At 34.1% G+C, this 17,963-nt stretch overlaps 1 protein-coding gene across 3 annotated transcripts in view; it reads left to right on the top strand.

Annotated features, from left to right (window-relative positions):
* STXBP5L (syntaxin binding protein 5-like) overlaps positions 1-17,963 on the top strand; it is a 150,325-nt gene that overhangs the window by 19,410 nt on the left and 112,952 nt on the right. For all 3 annotated transcript variants that reach the window (XM_004675175.2, XM_012734655.1, XM_012734654.1), the window contains exons 4-5: positions 12,860-12,941; positions 15,449-15,549. In XM_004675175.2, the coding sequence (XP_004675232.1) occupies positions 12,860-12,941; positions 15,449-15,549 (183 nt within the window). The remainder of the gene's footprint in view (positions 1-12,859; positions 12,942-15,448; positions 15,550-17,963) is intronic.

Genomic DNA, 17,963 nt, shown 5'->3' with positions numbered 1-17,963 from the left:
AGTCTTTGTGTGGGATAGCAACACTTTAATGAACTTTTTTTTAAAATCTGTGCCAACTGATGGTACAACAGAGTTGGAGATTTCTGCACTGCCCTATCTCAGTTCTATAGGCTACAATAAGGAAACCCAAGAGACTCACTGCTGTGTCATTCCTCGAGTCCTGTGTATTTGTTCATGCCTCATTCTTTCTACCATTCAGAGTTTCCCTATGCTTGTTTATAATGTTATATCTAGGAATTTTTCATTTTTAAGAGGTTGAAATGGGGCACTTCTTTGTAGCAGAATTGAAAGTCTCCATTCCTACATTTTAATACATTTTGTTTTCCTTCATTTAGTTCAACATATTTTCTAAATTATGCTTGATTTTTTCCCTTGACATATGGGCAGTTTACAAGTGAGTTATTTAGCTCCTCAATTTCAGAGATTTTTCTAGAGCTCTGTCTGTTGTTGACTTCTAATTTAATTCTCTTGTGGTCAGAGAATATACTTCGTTATGACCTGGTTCCTTTTAAGTTAATTGAAGCTTTTATGGCCCTCTGTGGTCGATTATAAATGTTAAATATGCATTTGGAATGAATGTGTGTTCTGTTGTTGAACAAATTGAGCTATAAATATCAATTAGGTAAAATTGATAGTGTTTAGATCATCTATATTTGTACTGATTTCCTATTACTGAGAAGTTGTATAGAAATCTCCCACTATACTTGTAGATGGATCTATTTATTCTTTCAGTTCTCTTGATTTCGTTTTGTTTTGTTTCATGTAGTCTCTTTGTGTAAACATTTAAGAGCCTTACATCCACTTTGAGTTGACTCTTTTAACATTATGAAATGACTTCTTTGTCGTTAGCAATTACTTTTTATAGCTGAAATTTACTTTATATGGCTATAGCCATTAAAGCTTTCCTTTGATTAGTCTTAGCATAGTATATGTCTTTCCATTTCTTCTATTTTAATACATTTCTGTTTTCATACTGAAATCTTCTTAGGTAGCATATAGCTTGGTATGTGTTCATGTAGCAGCATATAGTTTGCTATTTTTTTTTTGGCTGATTTGACACCTTCTTTTTAAAATTACCACTTATTAGTTTTATTTTAATATTAAAAGATTCATGCTGTAACATATACTTTTACTTTGTAAAGATTTACTTATTTGTGTATACAGGACTGGGGAACAGGCCAAAGGTGCAGGGATGGTGAGAGGATTCACCAGAGACAGAAAGGCAGATTTATAAAATACACTACAGAGTGGCACAGCAAGTGGCAGTTCAGAAGAGGTCTGCCATGCCATGTGGGTCACCTCCCTGCCCGAGTTTCGAACTTGTGCTACAGTGGCTGTGATAGCCTCATTGTGCTGTGATTTAACCTGTTGCATCAGTAGGGAGGGCCCCAGTGAATGAAATTTTTTAATTTTAATGAGGCCTAATATTTCTTTTTTCTTTGGTTGCTGATGATTGCAATATCATGAACCTCTCATGTGTTTTTTTCTAATACTTTTATACTTACATCTAAGACATAGAAAGTAAATTTTTATATTTGGTATAAAAAATTAAATTTTGCATGTGGCTATCTGATTTTCTGCAGTATATCTCTCCAGTACTGTCCTTTGCCACATGAATGGTTTTGGTATAATTGTCAAAATTATTTGACCATATATGTGAGGATTTATTTCTGGACACTGTAGTCTATTCCACTGACCTATGTCTCTTTGCCCTAGTAGCTATTATTAAAAAACCAAAACCAACCAAATGTTGATGAGGATGTAGAGAAATTATAAGTTTTGTGCACTAATGGCAAAATATAAAATGTTACAGATACCATGGGGAAAAGTATTTTCTGAAAAACTTAGAATTAGGATTACTATGTAATACAGCAATTCCACTTCTGGATAAGTACCCCAAAATAAGTCAAAGCAGGAACTTGAAAAGATATTTGTTTTATATAGAAACATATTCACACTAGCCAAAAAGTGGAAACCAAAGGTTTATCAGTAGCTGAATAGACAAACAAAGTGTGATATGTACATGCAATAGAATATTAGCCTTATAAAAGAAGCAGAGTTTGGGCCCTTCCTAGTGGCACAGCAGGTTAAAGCACAGCACTAAGAAGCTGAAGCCACTTCAGCACGAGTTCAATTCCTGCCCTGGGGGTGACCCACATGGTGTGGCAGACCTCTCCTGACGCCCACCACTCCTCTCAGCAGTGTACTTTGTCACTCTGCCTGTTCTGCTCCCCATTGTCTTTGGTGAATCCTCTCACTGTCCCTGTACCTCTGGCCTGTACCCCAGTTCTGTATGCATAAATAAAATTAAAAAAAAAAAGTTTGACACATGCTACTATCTGGAAGACCTTAAAGACATCATGTGAAGTGAAATAAGCCAGTCACAGAGAGACTCTAGTAATTGCATAGACTAGTAAGGATATTTAATAAACTTCTATAAATACAGCTACAGAAAGGCTATTTTTTGCTCTCAGAAAATTTTACCTGCTCATCACCAATGGTGGTGAAGTAAAATATGGGTATCTAGCTCTGAGGTTGGTGATTAGCTGTTTATGTGGAAAAGGGAGAAGGTGAGGAAGTTGCAGCCAGGCTGACGGTCTCAAACAAGACTGTTACACAAGCTGAGGGCCAGATGCCGGGATCATGTACAAGGTGTTTTATTCACTGAATGATGATCACAAACCAATTTATATATGGGTACTTGACTGTGGGTTCAGTTGTGGAAATTTTAACTGTTAGCAATGTGGGTATAATTGTGTAGCAAAATCACAAGGATTTTTCACCCTGCTCAGGTTTCTGAGAGATTGATCTATTTTGAATAAGAAATTATATCAATAATGAATAACCTTCTAAAACATAAAGCAGTTTGCTCAGATGAGTTCATTAGTGAATTGCACCAGTATTAAAGAAGAAAATTATACTATTGATAATTTTCTAGTATCTCTTCCTGAAAATAGGTAATACTTTCTTACTTATTCTGTGACTTCAGCATTATGTTAACAATAAAAACACACAAAGACATAACAAGTACAGAAAAGTACTGACCTATATCTCTCATGAATTTAAATGCAAAAATCCTCAACAAAATTTTAGTAAATCAAATTTAATAATGTATAAGAAGAATTATGCATCATAAATCAATTAAAATAATCACATCAACAGAGAAAAAAACAATTAGATAAATAGATGTAGAAAAGTATTTAAGCTAATATTCATACATAATAATGTATGATAATAATATAATAAACATCCATAAACTAGAAAAAGTGTAGATGGTAAGTTCCTCAACTTAATAAAAAAACATTCACTATGAATTTATATTTAATGTCATACTTAAGTGATGAGAAACTACTTGCTCAGATTAGAAACAAAAGCCAGGCTGTCCCCTCACCTTACTTTTTTTAAACATTGTAATAGAAGTCCTGGTTCATTCAATAAGACAACAAAAGGAAATACAATGTATACAGATTGAGAAGGAAAAAAAAACTGTCTTTGTTTACAGATGGCCTGATTATGTAGAAAATCCCAAAGGATCAATAAAAATCTCTTGGAACTAGCAAGTCATTATAACAAGACTGCAGGATGAAGGTTAATATATGCCTCAATGAAGATGTATAAACACAACACCATTTACAATGACACCAAAAAATTAAAATACTTAGGAATAACCTTAACAAAACATGAGGAAGATCCTACAGGAGGAAATCATGAAACTAATGAATGAAGATTAAATAAATGAGGGATGTGGATATAGAAACAACACTGTCAGTTCTTCCCAACTTTATCTAATGAATCAATATAATCCTAGTAGAAACTCCAGCAAATTGTTTTGCAGATAACTGATTCTAAAGTACACAGGAAAGGCAACAATGACACAAAATAGCCAACACAAGCCTGAAGGAGAAAAGTTGGAGGACTGATACTCTGGGACTTCAAAGCTTCCAATAAAGTTACAGTAAGTATGATACTAGTGAGAGAATAACTGGATCCATAAAGCAGAATAGAGAGCCTAGATATAAAATCACACAAATATTGCCAATTGATTGACAAGAGAGCAAAGACAATTCAGTGAAGAAAGTAATCTTTTAAAAACTGGTGCTCAAACAACTGGACATCTTTAAGCAAAAAACAAAACAAAACACAAACAAAAAACCCCAACTAAACATAGATCTTAACCCTTCACAAAAAATGAGCTTAAGATGGATCTTAAAACTTTAAAACTCTTTGGGGGTGAGGGAGGGGAGAGGAAAAACTCTTAGAAATTAGTAAGAGAAAATTCAGGTGATGCTGTGTTTGTCAATGGCCTTTTATGTTCAATAGCTAAATCACAATCCATGAAGGAAAACATTAAGTTGGGTCTCATTAAAATAAAATCTCTGCTTTGTGACAAACATAAGAATCAAAAGACAGGCCACAAACTGAGAGCAAATATTTGCCAAACATATATCTGATAAAGAATTGCTATCCAAAATTATAAAGAACAACTAAAACTGTACAATAAGAAAATGCCAACCTGATTTTTAAATTAGAAAAAAGTCAGAACTGACATCTTACCAAATAAGATATTTAGAAGTAAATAAGTATATGAAGAATGTCCATCACGGAATGTCATTGGGGAGTTAGTGAGTCTATATTAGCTTTACTTGAGGGATTGTTTAGTCTTATTACTAACAAACTTTTCTGTCACTGGAAGTACCTCTGGTTAAGCATTGTGACAGCATCACTATAAGTGACTAGATTCAAATGCCTCTTTGTGTTCTGTCAACTTTTACATCCATTTAACTTAAAACGCCCTGGTCTGTTTTTCTGATTTGTGGGATTTTACTTTATACATGCATGTGTTAATATTTAGTAAAGACATGGAGACTTCTGAGCATTTCCTTTTCTCTGCCTCGCAAGTTCCAGCTGTCTCAAGCTCTCTGAACTCTAAATTTCTGTAGCATTAACTTAGTATGACTATAGTGATCTGCTTGGACCCTCTTACTCTTTTTGAATGTGATCTGGAATATCCTGTTCCAGGTATCTCTACCTTGTTTCACTCTTTCCCTTTTAGTTATTTACTGAATTTTACTTCTATTTGTTCATGGCCAAACTTCTTGAACAGTTATTTCACTACCTAAGCATCTTGCATCCTGTTCTTAAGATTTTGTTATCCATCATTCCTCTGGAATTACGTGAGCTATGATAAGTTACCAAATTGCCAAGTCACTAAATACTATTCTAGGTATTGAGGACATATCAGTAAAAAAGACATGAAGAACCTTACTGTATTATTGCTTATATTTTGCTTAATAAACAAATAAATGAGAAAATATGAGCTAGTGATGTGTTATGATGGAAATAAGATAGGAATATGTAATTAAAGTGTCTGTGTATTACTCTAAATTGGCCTTTGGGAAAGGTTCTCAAAATGATATCAATAGCAAAGATTCAGTGAGGCAATTAATTATCTAGGATACCTAGAACAAAGATTCTTAGTTGTGAATGAACTCAGTTTATTAAAAGAACTGTAAGAGGTTAACTCTGCTTGGAACGTAATGACTGAAAATGGAAAAGAATCAAATGGAATTTTGTAGAATCTTTTAGGTCAGAGTAATAAATTTTTATTTTGGATGTAACAGGAAGTCATTGAAGGCATTTAATATGAAGTTTTTGTTAAAAATTGTAATTACTTGTATGAGTGCTTTGCATGAATTCAAACACAGAAGTGGTAAGGCTTATTTTTGAAGGGTGTTTATTTCTGAATGCCAGATAAAATAACATTAATGTAACCCTATACTCTAGATTAAAATATAGTTGAATCAATAGTTGATGGTATACAGGCAATATTGGGATCTGTGAATCAGAACAGATTGGAAATTCATATGCCTCTCTCTATATATATTAATATATATATATATCAGAATTTATAGAAATAGTGTAAGAACTTTGGTACAATTTGATAAGTATATATGCAATTATCCACCTGCTTGCCTTGACTGAAAATTTCCATAGAAGTGTTAGCTCAGATTTGATTATTTAATACAAAATATTTGTACCATAGATTTTATATTTAGGGAGAATCATTTTATTTGTAATGGATACTTTTAAAGAGCAAAAATTACAGAATTTAATTTTAAATTATAGTCATCCTTATTACCCCAATCACTCCTTTGACATGATTCAGACACCAATCTCTGTAGAGATTAACCACATAGTTGACATTGAAACCTATTATGCTGATTGTCAGGCCCTGGGTTTGATCTGTAGCCCTGTCTGCTTTGCAGCTACAAGCAAAGATTCCATTAAGTTATCTGAGTTAGAAAATTCAGGATATTTTTTTTTCTTTAAAGATTCATTTATTTATACATATAAGAACTGGGGTACAGGCCAGAGGTACGGGAGATAGAATGGGGAACAGAACAGGGAGATCCACTGAAATATACTGCTAAGAGGAGCAGTGGGAGAGACAGGAGAGATCTGCTGTGCCATATGAGTTACCTCCCTGGCCGGGACTGAACTTGGGCTGCAGTGTCTGCAGATAGCTTCATAGTGCTGTGCTTTAACCCCTTGTGCTACCAGGGAGACCCAAACATCCAGGATTCTTATTAATTTGTCTTGTTGGGAGGTGGTAAGCTCTCTAGATCAGGCAAACATAGACAAGAATAGTGATAAACACTAAATTTACAACCAATGCTTTTATCTTTGCTGTGTACCATCCTGTTGCTACCACCAATAGCAATTCAAGTAATCATAATGCTACTGAATGCTGTGGATTATATTTTCCCCCAGCAAGGAGAGCAATCTGTGTGTGAACAGCCTAATTCAGAATCTAATTTTGAGTATATGATTCATGAAGTTACTCCTACTTAGCTACTCCTGGTTGAGTTAGTCACTGCTTCTTCAGGAAATGTTATTGGTAGGGGTAGTTGAAGAGACTTTAAAGATTACTTACTAGTGTCTTTTTGCTAAGGAAAGCACCAGAGGTTAATGTATTAGTCTGCTTAAGCATCTACGGCAAATAACAGACTATTTGGCTTAACAGAAATTTCTTATCATTCTGGAGATTGCCAGGAGATGTAAGATATGAAAAAAATAAGTTACAGAAAAGAATATAGGAAAACATATAGGAAGTAGAGGAAAATAACTGCCCAAAGGAACCTGAGTAGTGATGGACAAAACCAAAAAAGAAACAAACAAGCATGTTTATAACTGTAAAACCAAGAAGAGGAAGTGTATATCAAGAAGGAAGACTTGATCAAGTCAAATATTACATTAGAGGTCAACTTGGAGAAGGACTGAAAAAGATTGTTGAATTTAGTACTAGAAAATAACTGGGGATCTTATCCACTTGATAATGAAACTGTGCAAACCTGGTGAATGCCACCGTCTGTGGGTCCTCACCTGTGTACTTAAAATTGCAAGACAGACTCAACATAAAGATTTTAATAGCAACAGGGTTTATATACAAGGGGGAAATTGGAAGAGATTTTTAAAGAGTTTCTAAGGCCAAACATGGCTCTGTCCTACCACAGATCATGTCTGTAGTGTCCAGTAGTCCAAACCAAAAGCTGCTCAAAAAGGATGGCACTGTTCCTTCAATGAGAGCTGGCATTGGTGGCACATTGGTAAGTGGCAGATCAGGTACAAACTCAAGGTGGCTGCTGGGGTTAGCCACAGGTGGCACTGCTGAGACAGCACCACAAAAGCCAGCAGCAGCAGTCCAGAGCCTGGGCTGAGCAGCACTGGAGCCAACAGGTGACCGCTCTAGAGGTGACACAGGCCTGGCCAGCATTGCCGGCCAGCATGTGGTGCCAAACACCAGACAGTTGTGGACGACTCTTAGAGATGCTGGCATAGGCCAGTGGTGCCGGAGACAGGAGTGGTGGTCAGGAAGTGCTTGTCAGAGGATCAGAAGAAAAGGTCTTCCCAGGCAAAAGTGTTAGAATCCTTCTGCTCCCCCATCTTTTACTTTGCTCTTCCCAACAGTGGTGTGAATTTCAATCCTGATTGGCACATGTTTGAAGCTGGTGGTGGTTTCAACACAGAGACCGCGCTGGGGCAGGAGACCCGACTTGTACCCAGGTTTCCATCTGTAGGTGTGGCACACTCTGCTGCCAGGCACACTCTGCTGCACCACCAGACCAGGAGTCGCTGAGCTCCTCTTTCAAAATGATGCGATTTTGTAGACTATTTACCCAGTTGGTATTAAACCAATATATTACCCAGTACTATGTAACTGCCATCATTCCTTTAATGTTAACTGTTATGTTTTCTTGTAACTAAGAATGTATCTTAATAACTGAAAGATAAATGGTAGTCTTTTATGTAAAATTCTATACTTTGAATCTCATGAACATTTGTTACAATGATATAAGCTAAATGTTATCAAAAGTATAGGGCAGATACTGAAAACATGAATTAAACTAATTAATAGATTATTGCTTTAAGAAGTCCTTAGGAGTCATGAAGTAATGTTTTAAGTGTTGTTAAAAACTATTTTTCTCATTCCATTTCTGTATTTTTAAGATTCTTTAGCAAATCTTTTTGATAGTAATTACTAAAACATGGGTAGGAAATGAACTATTTAAACTATTATTTAAATAGGAGCATCTATAAAATAACACCTTCTATTTAGGTAGAAAATTGAGGCTAGCGGAAAGTTTTCTTTAGAAACTCTATGTGCAGAGGCAAAAAACATTGTTTTATTCCTCAATTATTAATGGATGTTGCCATAAAACAAATATCACCTATTTATTCCCTCACTAATAATCACAAAAAATAAGGCCTATACATTATGCTATGATTCTTGAATAGATGGACTGTTGCCTACAGCGAGTACTTAACAACTATGGAAATATTAAATTTCCTAACCCAAAAAACCAATCAGTGGAACTAGTGGGCAGACAGTAATTTGGATTCCCTACTGTTTGTGGACAGTATATCCTTTTATCAATAGATAAAGAGATTCCACTGTCACTTAGCAACAGAGTAAATTATTTTATGCAGGGGTTAAGATTATTCCTAGTTGTTATGGTTACCTGCAGTAGCATATGGACTGCATCTAAATTTGGCTTTGATGTAGACTGCCTATGTCACTCATATACCAACAAGGTGTGGAAAAAGTTTATTACTTAGTCTCTAGGGAGGGCCAGGCAGCCCTCTCACGCAGGTCTGAAATGACTCAAGAGGGAAAAGCTTGGGTATTCATTGTGACTGCTAAGTAGGTGAGAGTTCCCCTGTGAAGATAGGGGATTTGCATAGTTTGAATCTCCTGCTGGTGCCAAGAGTAAACAATCAGGGTTTCTTATCAGCTTGTCCAGATGTTGACACAAAGGAAAATGAAAGGGGGGACGGAGATTTAAAGCTGTTTCTAGAGAGTACCTGCACCAGGGATCTGGCTTACCACCTCTCCACCATCTTGTCAGAGGTACACCCTCTGCCTTGCTACAGGAAAATGGCTGGTCCTAAAACACACACACACACACAAAGTCACCAATCATATATCAAAAACTGGGGTCTGAATCCTATTGCATTAGTTTTCTTTCCTCATAACTACATAGAAGCTTTAATGTGGAGATGAAGACAGGTATTCAGAGTTCTTTCCTGGAGAATGACTTAGTATCTCCATGTTATCATTTAAAGAAACAAATTATCTCTATAAATGTGTGTGTTGATGGGCATTTATTTTTATTTCTTGACTACTGTACATTCTGCTGCAATATACACTAGAGTCATGTCTAAAAAAAAGTATCTAAATACAATGGAATGTCTTGTGATCATGAGAATGGACATCCCATCATTTTCAACAATGGGGAGAGAGCCTGATGCATTATGCTAAGTGAGATTAATCTGAGAAAGCAAGTACTATATGATATCATTAATATGTTCAATCTAAAAAAAAAAAAACCAACTTACAAGAACAGAATAAAATGATGGTTACCAAGGGTTGAGGCTGTAGGGATAGCATAGGTATATGATAGATTTTACAAGGGTTTAAATTTGTAATGAGTAGTAAATAAGTCCTAGAGGTTTAATGTATAAATAAAAGATAGTACTATAGTAACTGAACATGCTACGAGACCAGAATTTATTCTATCCCTTAAAAAGAAAGGATAATTATGTAATATGTGAAAGATGCTAATTATTATTACAGTGGCAATCATAAATACATCAAATTAATATGTTGTATACTTTAAACTTGCAGTTATTAGTGAAATATATTTCAGAAAGCAAAAGTTAATTTCTTAAAATATCTAGAACTTTTGATGTAATCAAACCAAGATCCGTTTAGGAAAGACTGCCATCTTAACAATATTGAATCTTCTGATAGATCAATATTGTGTATCTCTATGTAGGCCTTAAATTTTCTTTGAATGCTTCATAATAGCAAAAGATCTTAAAGATATTCTTAGGTATCTTTATTCTTAGATAGTTTTGATTCAGCTGTAATAGACTGTTTTATTGTCTTTCATTTTTTTTCTTTTTTTGAAACATGCTTCTATATTACAGCTTAGAAAGTGTTTAAAAGATTCACACATATTCAGTTTTATGTCATACACAGTACACCCATCACCAAGGCACCCACAGTCCTCCACCATTGTCTGTTGGGGGGCTTCTACACTTTGTTCCCAACTTCTCATAACCTCCTTTGGTGACCTCAATTCTGCAGTCAGGTTTTCAAGGTCTTTTTTGATTTGATTTGGTTTTGTCTTTTTTTTTTTTTCTTCCTCCTCTATATTCCATATATGAGTGAAATTATCTGGTATTTGTTTTTCTCATTTCATTTAGTATAATTCCCTCAAGTTGTATACATTTGTCATAATGGTTAACAATTCATTTTCTTTTTTGCAGCTGAGTAGTATTTCATTGCGTAAATATATTACATCTTCTTAATCCATTCATCTGTCCTTGAGCACTTATGTTGCTTTGACTATGGTAAATCTCGCTGCAATAGATATATGTGCATTTTTATGCATATATCTCTTCACATTAGTGTTTTTGGATTCTCTGGGCAGATACCTAAAGTGGTTTCCATAGGTGCTGAGCTAGTCTAATTCCCACCAATACTGTACAAGGTATTCCTTTTCTCTACATCCTCAGTATTGTTTCTAGTCTTTTTTGGGGAAAGCCATTCTCATGAGTGTGAGATGATCTCTTATTGTGGTTTTTATTTGCACTTTCCTGATAATAAATGATGATAAACATTTTTGTATGTAGCCATTGACCATCTATATTTTATTGAGACATTAGAATTGTTTTTTAATGTATAATGTTCTTTTCATTTAGATAGAAATAAATTTTTTTGATCTTGCATTCTCTAACCATGTTACATTCATTTTATTAGTTTCAGGAACATTTTCTTGGTCTCATCACAATCTTTTTTAACCTAGATTACTATGTCCTCTGCAAATAGAACCAATTTCATTTTATTAAAAAAAATATTTATTTCTGCATACAGAACTGGGTACAGGCCAGAGGTGCAGGGGCGGTGAGAGTATTCACCAGAGAGTGGGGAGCAGAACAGGCAGATCAACAAAGTACACTGCTAAGGAGAGCGGCAGGAAGGTCAGGAGAGGTCTGCCGCACCATTGGATCACCTCTGGGGCCGGGGGTAGAATTGGCACTGTAGAGGCATTGGCCAACTTGCAGTGCAGCACTGGAACCCACTGCACCACCAGGGTGGGTGCTAGAACTAATTTTAATTCTTCCTCTTGATCTCCTGTTTTCCCAGTTTGCTATGAGATTTTATTACGAAAAACTTTTTGAAATTTGTTACTTTCCTGCATCAAAATAATCGTGTTTTTTTTAATAGTATGTTAATAAGATGAATTATTATTTGATTTTCAGTGTTAAACCAATTTTGCATTCTTGGTCATACTATGTAAATCTTTAAATATATTGTTACATGGCAATGGTGATAACTTTTGAGTATTTTTTTTAAATCTATGTTCACGAGGTATATTAATCTGAAGATCTTGTTTTGTGTGATGTTTTGTTATCAGGAGAAATGCTGCTTTCATCTAATGATTTGGGAAGCTTTACTTCCTCTCAATTTTCTGCAATCATTTTGTAGAATTGGAATCTTTTTCCTTCAAATGCTTTATAAAATTCTCAAGTAGTGTAATTTATACTTTTGACAGGGCCCCCACCTAGGTGAGTGGAAGGGCGTCTGCTTGATTGGTCCCACCCAGGCCACCTGGACAGTGGCTGCAGTGGTCAGCAGAGGCTCCAGCACCAGAGGCAACCCCCAAGTCTCCGGCTCTAGCCTGGGGCTGCTCATCACTAGGGTTTGTTTTGATTCTTTGTTTTCTCTTTCTTTATTTTACTCATTTTGCTGATGAATTATTTTTTATTTTACTTAGTTGTCCGTGTTCACTTGAATTGAATTTAGTTTCCTTATGATTATTTTGAATTACTTTTCAGGAAAATCATTGACCACCATTTTATTAGAATCCATTACTAGCACTCTTATTATTTACTCTTCTTGGAGTGACATTCCCCTTAACTCTTCATGATCCATGGAGCCTTGCATTGGTTTTTATGTGTTTGTAGGAGCAAGTATCTTCTTCAGCCTTATTCAACATTTCACAATCTTCTACCTTGATCCTGAAGCTTCCACAAAGGTACTTGTGTCTGTAGATGGATACCAAATGTTGTTTAGGGAGAAAAACTTTAGAGAAACATCTTATTTAGCCATGATGCTGACTTCTAATGCTCTGTAATATAATTTTTATCAACTAGGACTAAGATTTTTCAACTTTTTATTTACAAAAATAACAAAAAAGCAAACATTGGATGCTAATTAAAATAGCTTCTTCTTTGTCCTTAATATTAACACTAATTAACATGTTAGAATCCTTGACTTTTATTACGTCAGATTGGGGAGACCTGGTGTTGATTGTTATTGCCAACATGAAAGTGGTGCAGCTGTCCTGCAGCTCCAGTTCTTGATCAATGAGGTAAGACTTTTGATTATTTCTCTCTCTTCCTATCTCTCACACATGCACACAGTATTAGGTAATGTGTTCTTATCATTCTAAATGCTTCATGATATTTTAATGTTTTTTTTATTCATTATAAAAATTTCAAAGAACGCACTCATATTTGTCAGTTCATTAAGTCAAAAAAATTTCAAGAAAAATGGTACACCAGAAGTTCCTGTTATTGTGGTTGTGTAGCATAATTTATAAGTTAATTATTTAAATGGTTTTAAGTCACTAAAAATCTCTTGTTTCATTGTTATGTTCCTGCTACATAATTTCATTAACTTAAATTTTTTAATTAACTTCATGTTTTGTCATTATCTTCCATGACAATATCTTTTACTTACTTACCCATGACCTTTTACCTATATATATTCCTATATGAGTTTGTTAGTATACGTATATATTTATATACATCCATAGCTATTATGACAACTGGTTGATTATATAAACCCTATTTTTATAGACTTGTGGTATTAAAGAACTCCCTCAAGACAAACTCTGTATTTATAAAGCTTAGAATGTTATTTGACTGTAAAAATTTTGACTCTGATTTGTATAGGAGACCCTGGAGTCTTCCATAGCTTTTTTTTTTTTTTTAAAAGATTTATTTATTTATGCTTACAGATCTGGGGTACAGGCCAGAAGTGTGGTGGGTGAGAGGATTCACCGGAGACAGAGTGGGGAGCAGAACAGGCAGATAGACGAAGTACACTGCTGAAGGGAGCAGCGGGCGGGTCAGGAGAGGTCTGCCGCGCCCTTCTATAGCTTTTTAATGCTAAATTAGCTTTCAGTGCAAAAATGCTTTAAAAAATTGTGCCAAACCAAATTCATGCATTTAGCAGCACTTTTGTTTGCTTCCATAGATTTATGTATATACCTTTTCTTAAGCATTAATAATCATAAAAAGAAATGGGTAAAATGTTTCATAGAAGTTAATATTCATTATACCTGAAGCTTGAAAAAAAATGTGATGTTGGAAAATGCCCACTTTTTACTTTTCTTGGCTCAAAATCTTTCTCAGGAGACTATAAGATACCCCTTATTAATGACCTAGCTTATTTCACCTTGTAGGCATACTTGCTATTGGGTATAAAAATGAGAGATGAAGTGAAAACCTTTTTTAAAAAATTAACTTGTGGCCCTCCTTGGTGGTGCAGTGGGTTAAAGCACAGCACTAAGAACTTAAATCCACTTCCTCATGAGTTCGATTCCCACCTGCCCCGGAGGTGACCACATGGCGTGGCAGACCTCTCCTGGCCCGCCTGCTGCTCCCCTCAGCAGTGTACTTTGTAGATCTGCCTGTTCTGCTCCCTTCTCTGTCTCTGGTGAATCCTCTCACCCTCTGCATCTCTGGCCTGTGCCCCAGTTCCATATGAATAAATAAATAAATCTTTAAAAAAAAAAATTAACTTGTAGTAAACAGTCATTAATACCCAGAGTGACAACCTTTTTGATGTTTCTGTTTTTCTGTAACTCCAAATTGAGAGATCACCACCTTTTGCCTTCTACATGCATGATACTGAGAAGCACAATTTGTTTCCAGGTGATTTTTCTTCTGGGTCTGAGCCTCTGGGAATTCTTTCCAAGCCTTTAAGCTTGTCTCTGTGCTACATAATTAAAAATAAATAATGACAAGCCTTCAACATCCGCCCATTGTTTGTGTTGTCAATCCTGAGATCTCAAACTCATCTTCTGTACCATTTTCTAAGCTTCTTAGTTTCTGACCTGATGGCTTGTTTTTATCCAGGTTTAGTACTTCTATAGGTTTTTACTAGCAGTGGTTCATGTAGATTCACTTTGTTTTTGTTAATGAGCCCTAGACACCTAAATGATGTAATTACTTTTATGTCTTGGATGCTGCTGTGCTCATGGTTCTGTGCACAGTATTGTTTTTGTAATTATACTGTACTTTAGCTAGACCAATTTTTTTTTTACAGATGTTTTATCTAGATAAAGTTTCTTGAACTATAAAAGCAAGTTACAGTGTAGCAAATATGCCTTTAAGGAAGAAACTATACTTCCCCAATATATGGAAAGATCTTTAAAATGGTCGATTTTTATATGACCAGATTGCAATTTTTAAACTGTTTTAATTGTTGTATATGTATCTAAAAAGTTATATAGTATTGGTATGAACATAGAAACAAAACAAAACAAAAAACAGTTTTTCCTAAAGAAAACACAACTCTTTAATAGTCACAGTGTTTACAATGCTTTTCTGAGTCATTGGTAAATGCATATTCCTTGACATTCCTAGTTGTTCTGACCCTTGCACTTGCTTCTTCTACTCAGCATTCTTAACTTCTCTGATCAAAGTACAGGATAGGGCCTGCACAACTGTCCTTCGTATTTCTAGGTTACATAAATACCAGTATCTCTTCCACCAGTGAAAAACTTAGTATATCCACTTGTTTTTGCTTCAAAGACAGAAAACACATTGAATTAAGCAAATCACTCACTTTGTCTTCTTTTTGGCTTAGGGTGCTTTGGTCAGTGCAAGTTCAGATGACACACTTCATTTGTGGAACCTGAGACAAAAAAGGCCAGCTATTCTTCACTCTCTTAAATTTAACCGAGAACGGTAAGAATGTATGAATTAAATAATTTCTAAATGTACAAGGAAATTTATTTCCTGAGCAAGTTTCGGGTTAACATTTGAAAATTTTTGTTTTCATAATCTTAACAGGTAGAAATAAGTTAATGTTTATAACTGACTTTTTTAATAGTTCAGTTTCATAGAAAATTTATAGATTCAGTCATCTTTTAAAGGAGATCAGGTAACATATTTGTTCACCAAATTTTAACCTAGAACTTCAGCAATGATGTGTTCTTTTCCTTCAATCAGGGTGCTGAAAGCACAAACCTAAAATTGAAAAATGAAGTAAACATTAAATGTGTTTCTACACCTTTTGATCATGGCAGTTACCTCCTATATCTTTACTCTTTTGCTTAAATAGTGAAATAAAGTTGTATTTATATGTATGGTGAGATAAAATGATGTCATTTACATGGACATTCTTTTTCTACATGTAACTTTCTTTTATTTCTCTTAAGTTTACTATACTTTTAATTCATTAACCCTCAATTTTCTGAGTACTATTCATGAGTATTATGTTTATTATGTATACATTTTAGGATCAACATCAATTTTTAGAGGATGGAATTTTACCATATATATATATGTATATATGTTATTTAGAACAATTTTCAGGATTATGAAAACTAAGGAACAGTCAAGAGTTATACTACTCCTATTTAGCACTGAAAATATTACCTACTAATAAGATGTTTCTATATTGGCTTTATCTCTTTCTCTGCTTGTAAGATTGTTTCAATAGTTTGAGTAAGAAAAAATCAGAACAGTTCTTTTCCCCTCACAATTAGAATGTTGAAAGAAATGTTCTGGATCCACTTATGGACCTTTTGGGGTGGAGGGAAGGAAATGATTTATAGTAATAATTTCCCTTTAAATCATAGGTACTTTGTGAACATTGCTTGCTTTAATTAATCCTTACAAAAATATGATACCTTTTTGAGAAAGATAAAATTCATTCGGAGGAATATGACAATAATCATACTGTCTTTAGAATAACCATTAACTATCACTTATTGTGGAGGGGAAAATATCATTAAATGGTGAATGCAAGGCTTTAATCTATTAGGAAAATTCAACCAAGCATCTTTTGAAACTCCAAGTCCAATTAATTAGTAACTCTAAATTTTCTATATATCCTCAACCTTATTTGTATATATCTTATACATTTTGTTTAGACAATTTGTGCTGTAAATTTTAATGCTTGTTTTAATGTACTCTCAGCCTTTGGTTTTATAATCTTTGAAGGTAGGACAGCCTTAGATAAATTGTTAGCTATTTCAGTTGCTTCTGGTGGATGATCCTTGGATTTCCTTCAAATATGATTATAAACGTAAATATGGAAGAGAAAGTGTTTTGGTTTCCATAGTGCATGATCTAAAAAATGAATAATATAAAACATTCACATTTTAAGGCTTAGTATTTGACATATTAAGAGCCTTTCTCTTACTGATCATAAATTGTATAATACTAGAGAAAGCATAGAGTTGTTTCATGTAATTCTCAAGTAAAATTTGAAGGCTATGCTAGCTAGACCTTACATTTCTTGTACATATTATATCAGGTTTTATCTTTTCTATCTGTGATGTTTCTAATTTTTATCAACAAAGTACTTCCAAGGAATTGTAACTAAACTGCAGAGGAGGAATATTTTAAGAATTCTAGTAATCAGAGTTGGCTTTAGGAGATACAATTTAAATTCTACTTTAAAGTATTTTACTGCTTAATAAAGGTAATTTGAATTACTTTAATTTTTTTTCTTTACTACCTACACATTTACTTAGTTTGACATTTAAAACATACAATTTATACAGCAAAAGTTCTTTCTTTTACTCCCATTCTCTGGATACTTAGTCCCCATCAGCAGAGGCAAGTAGTGTTACTATCTTTCCAGAGATACATTATGTACATATACAAGGAAAAATTAAATATAACAATTTTTGTATTAACATATATATAAATATAAAATGTGTTTCTTACATATAGCATATTATAAACCATTTTTACCTTTTTATAATATATCCTAAAGAGAATGCTAAACAGAATATAATATATTCTAAAGAGATCAGTACTGAAAAAAATCTTCTTTATTCATTTTTAGATGTGTTTAAGTGTTATGAATCATAAGGCAATTATAAATATTGTTTACACCTTGAAATCATTATATGTCTATGTAACACATGTACAAATCAAGAATGAAAATTACTGGTACCATAGAAATCCATCCCTTGTTACTTTCCAGTTACTTCCTTAACCCCAACGTGTAAAAACTCTCCTGATTTCAAACACTATGGATTAATTTTGTCTGTTGCTTCTGACATTTATAAAAATGTCATCATACATATAAGTTGTTTGCATATGTTATTTTTTTGCTCAGTATTAGAAGTTTCATCTATATTTCC

Source organism: Condylura cristata, unplaced genomic scaffold (genome assembly GCF_000260355.1).
Source record: "Condylura cristata isolate star-nosed mole 26May11 unplaced genomic scaffold, ConCri1.0 scaffold00003, whole genome shotgun sequence".
Classification (NCBI taxonomy): domain Eukaryota; kingdom Metazoa; phylum Chordata; class Mammalia; order Eulipotyphla; family Talpidae; genus Condylura; species Condylura cristata.
This window is presented reverse-complemented; position numbering and strand designations above follow the sequence as displayed.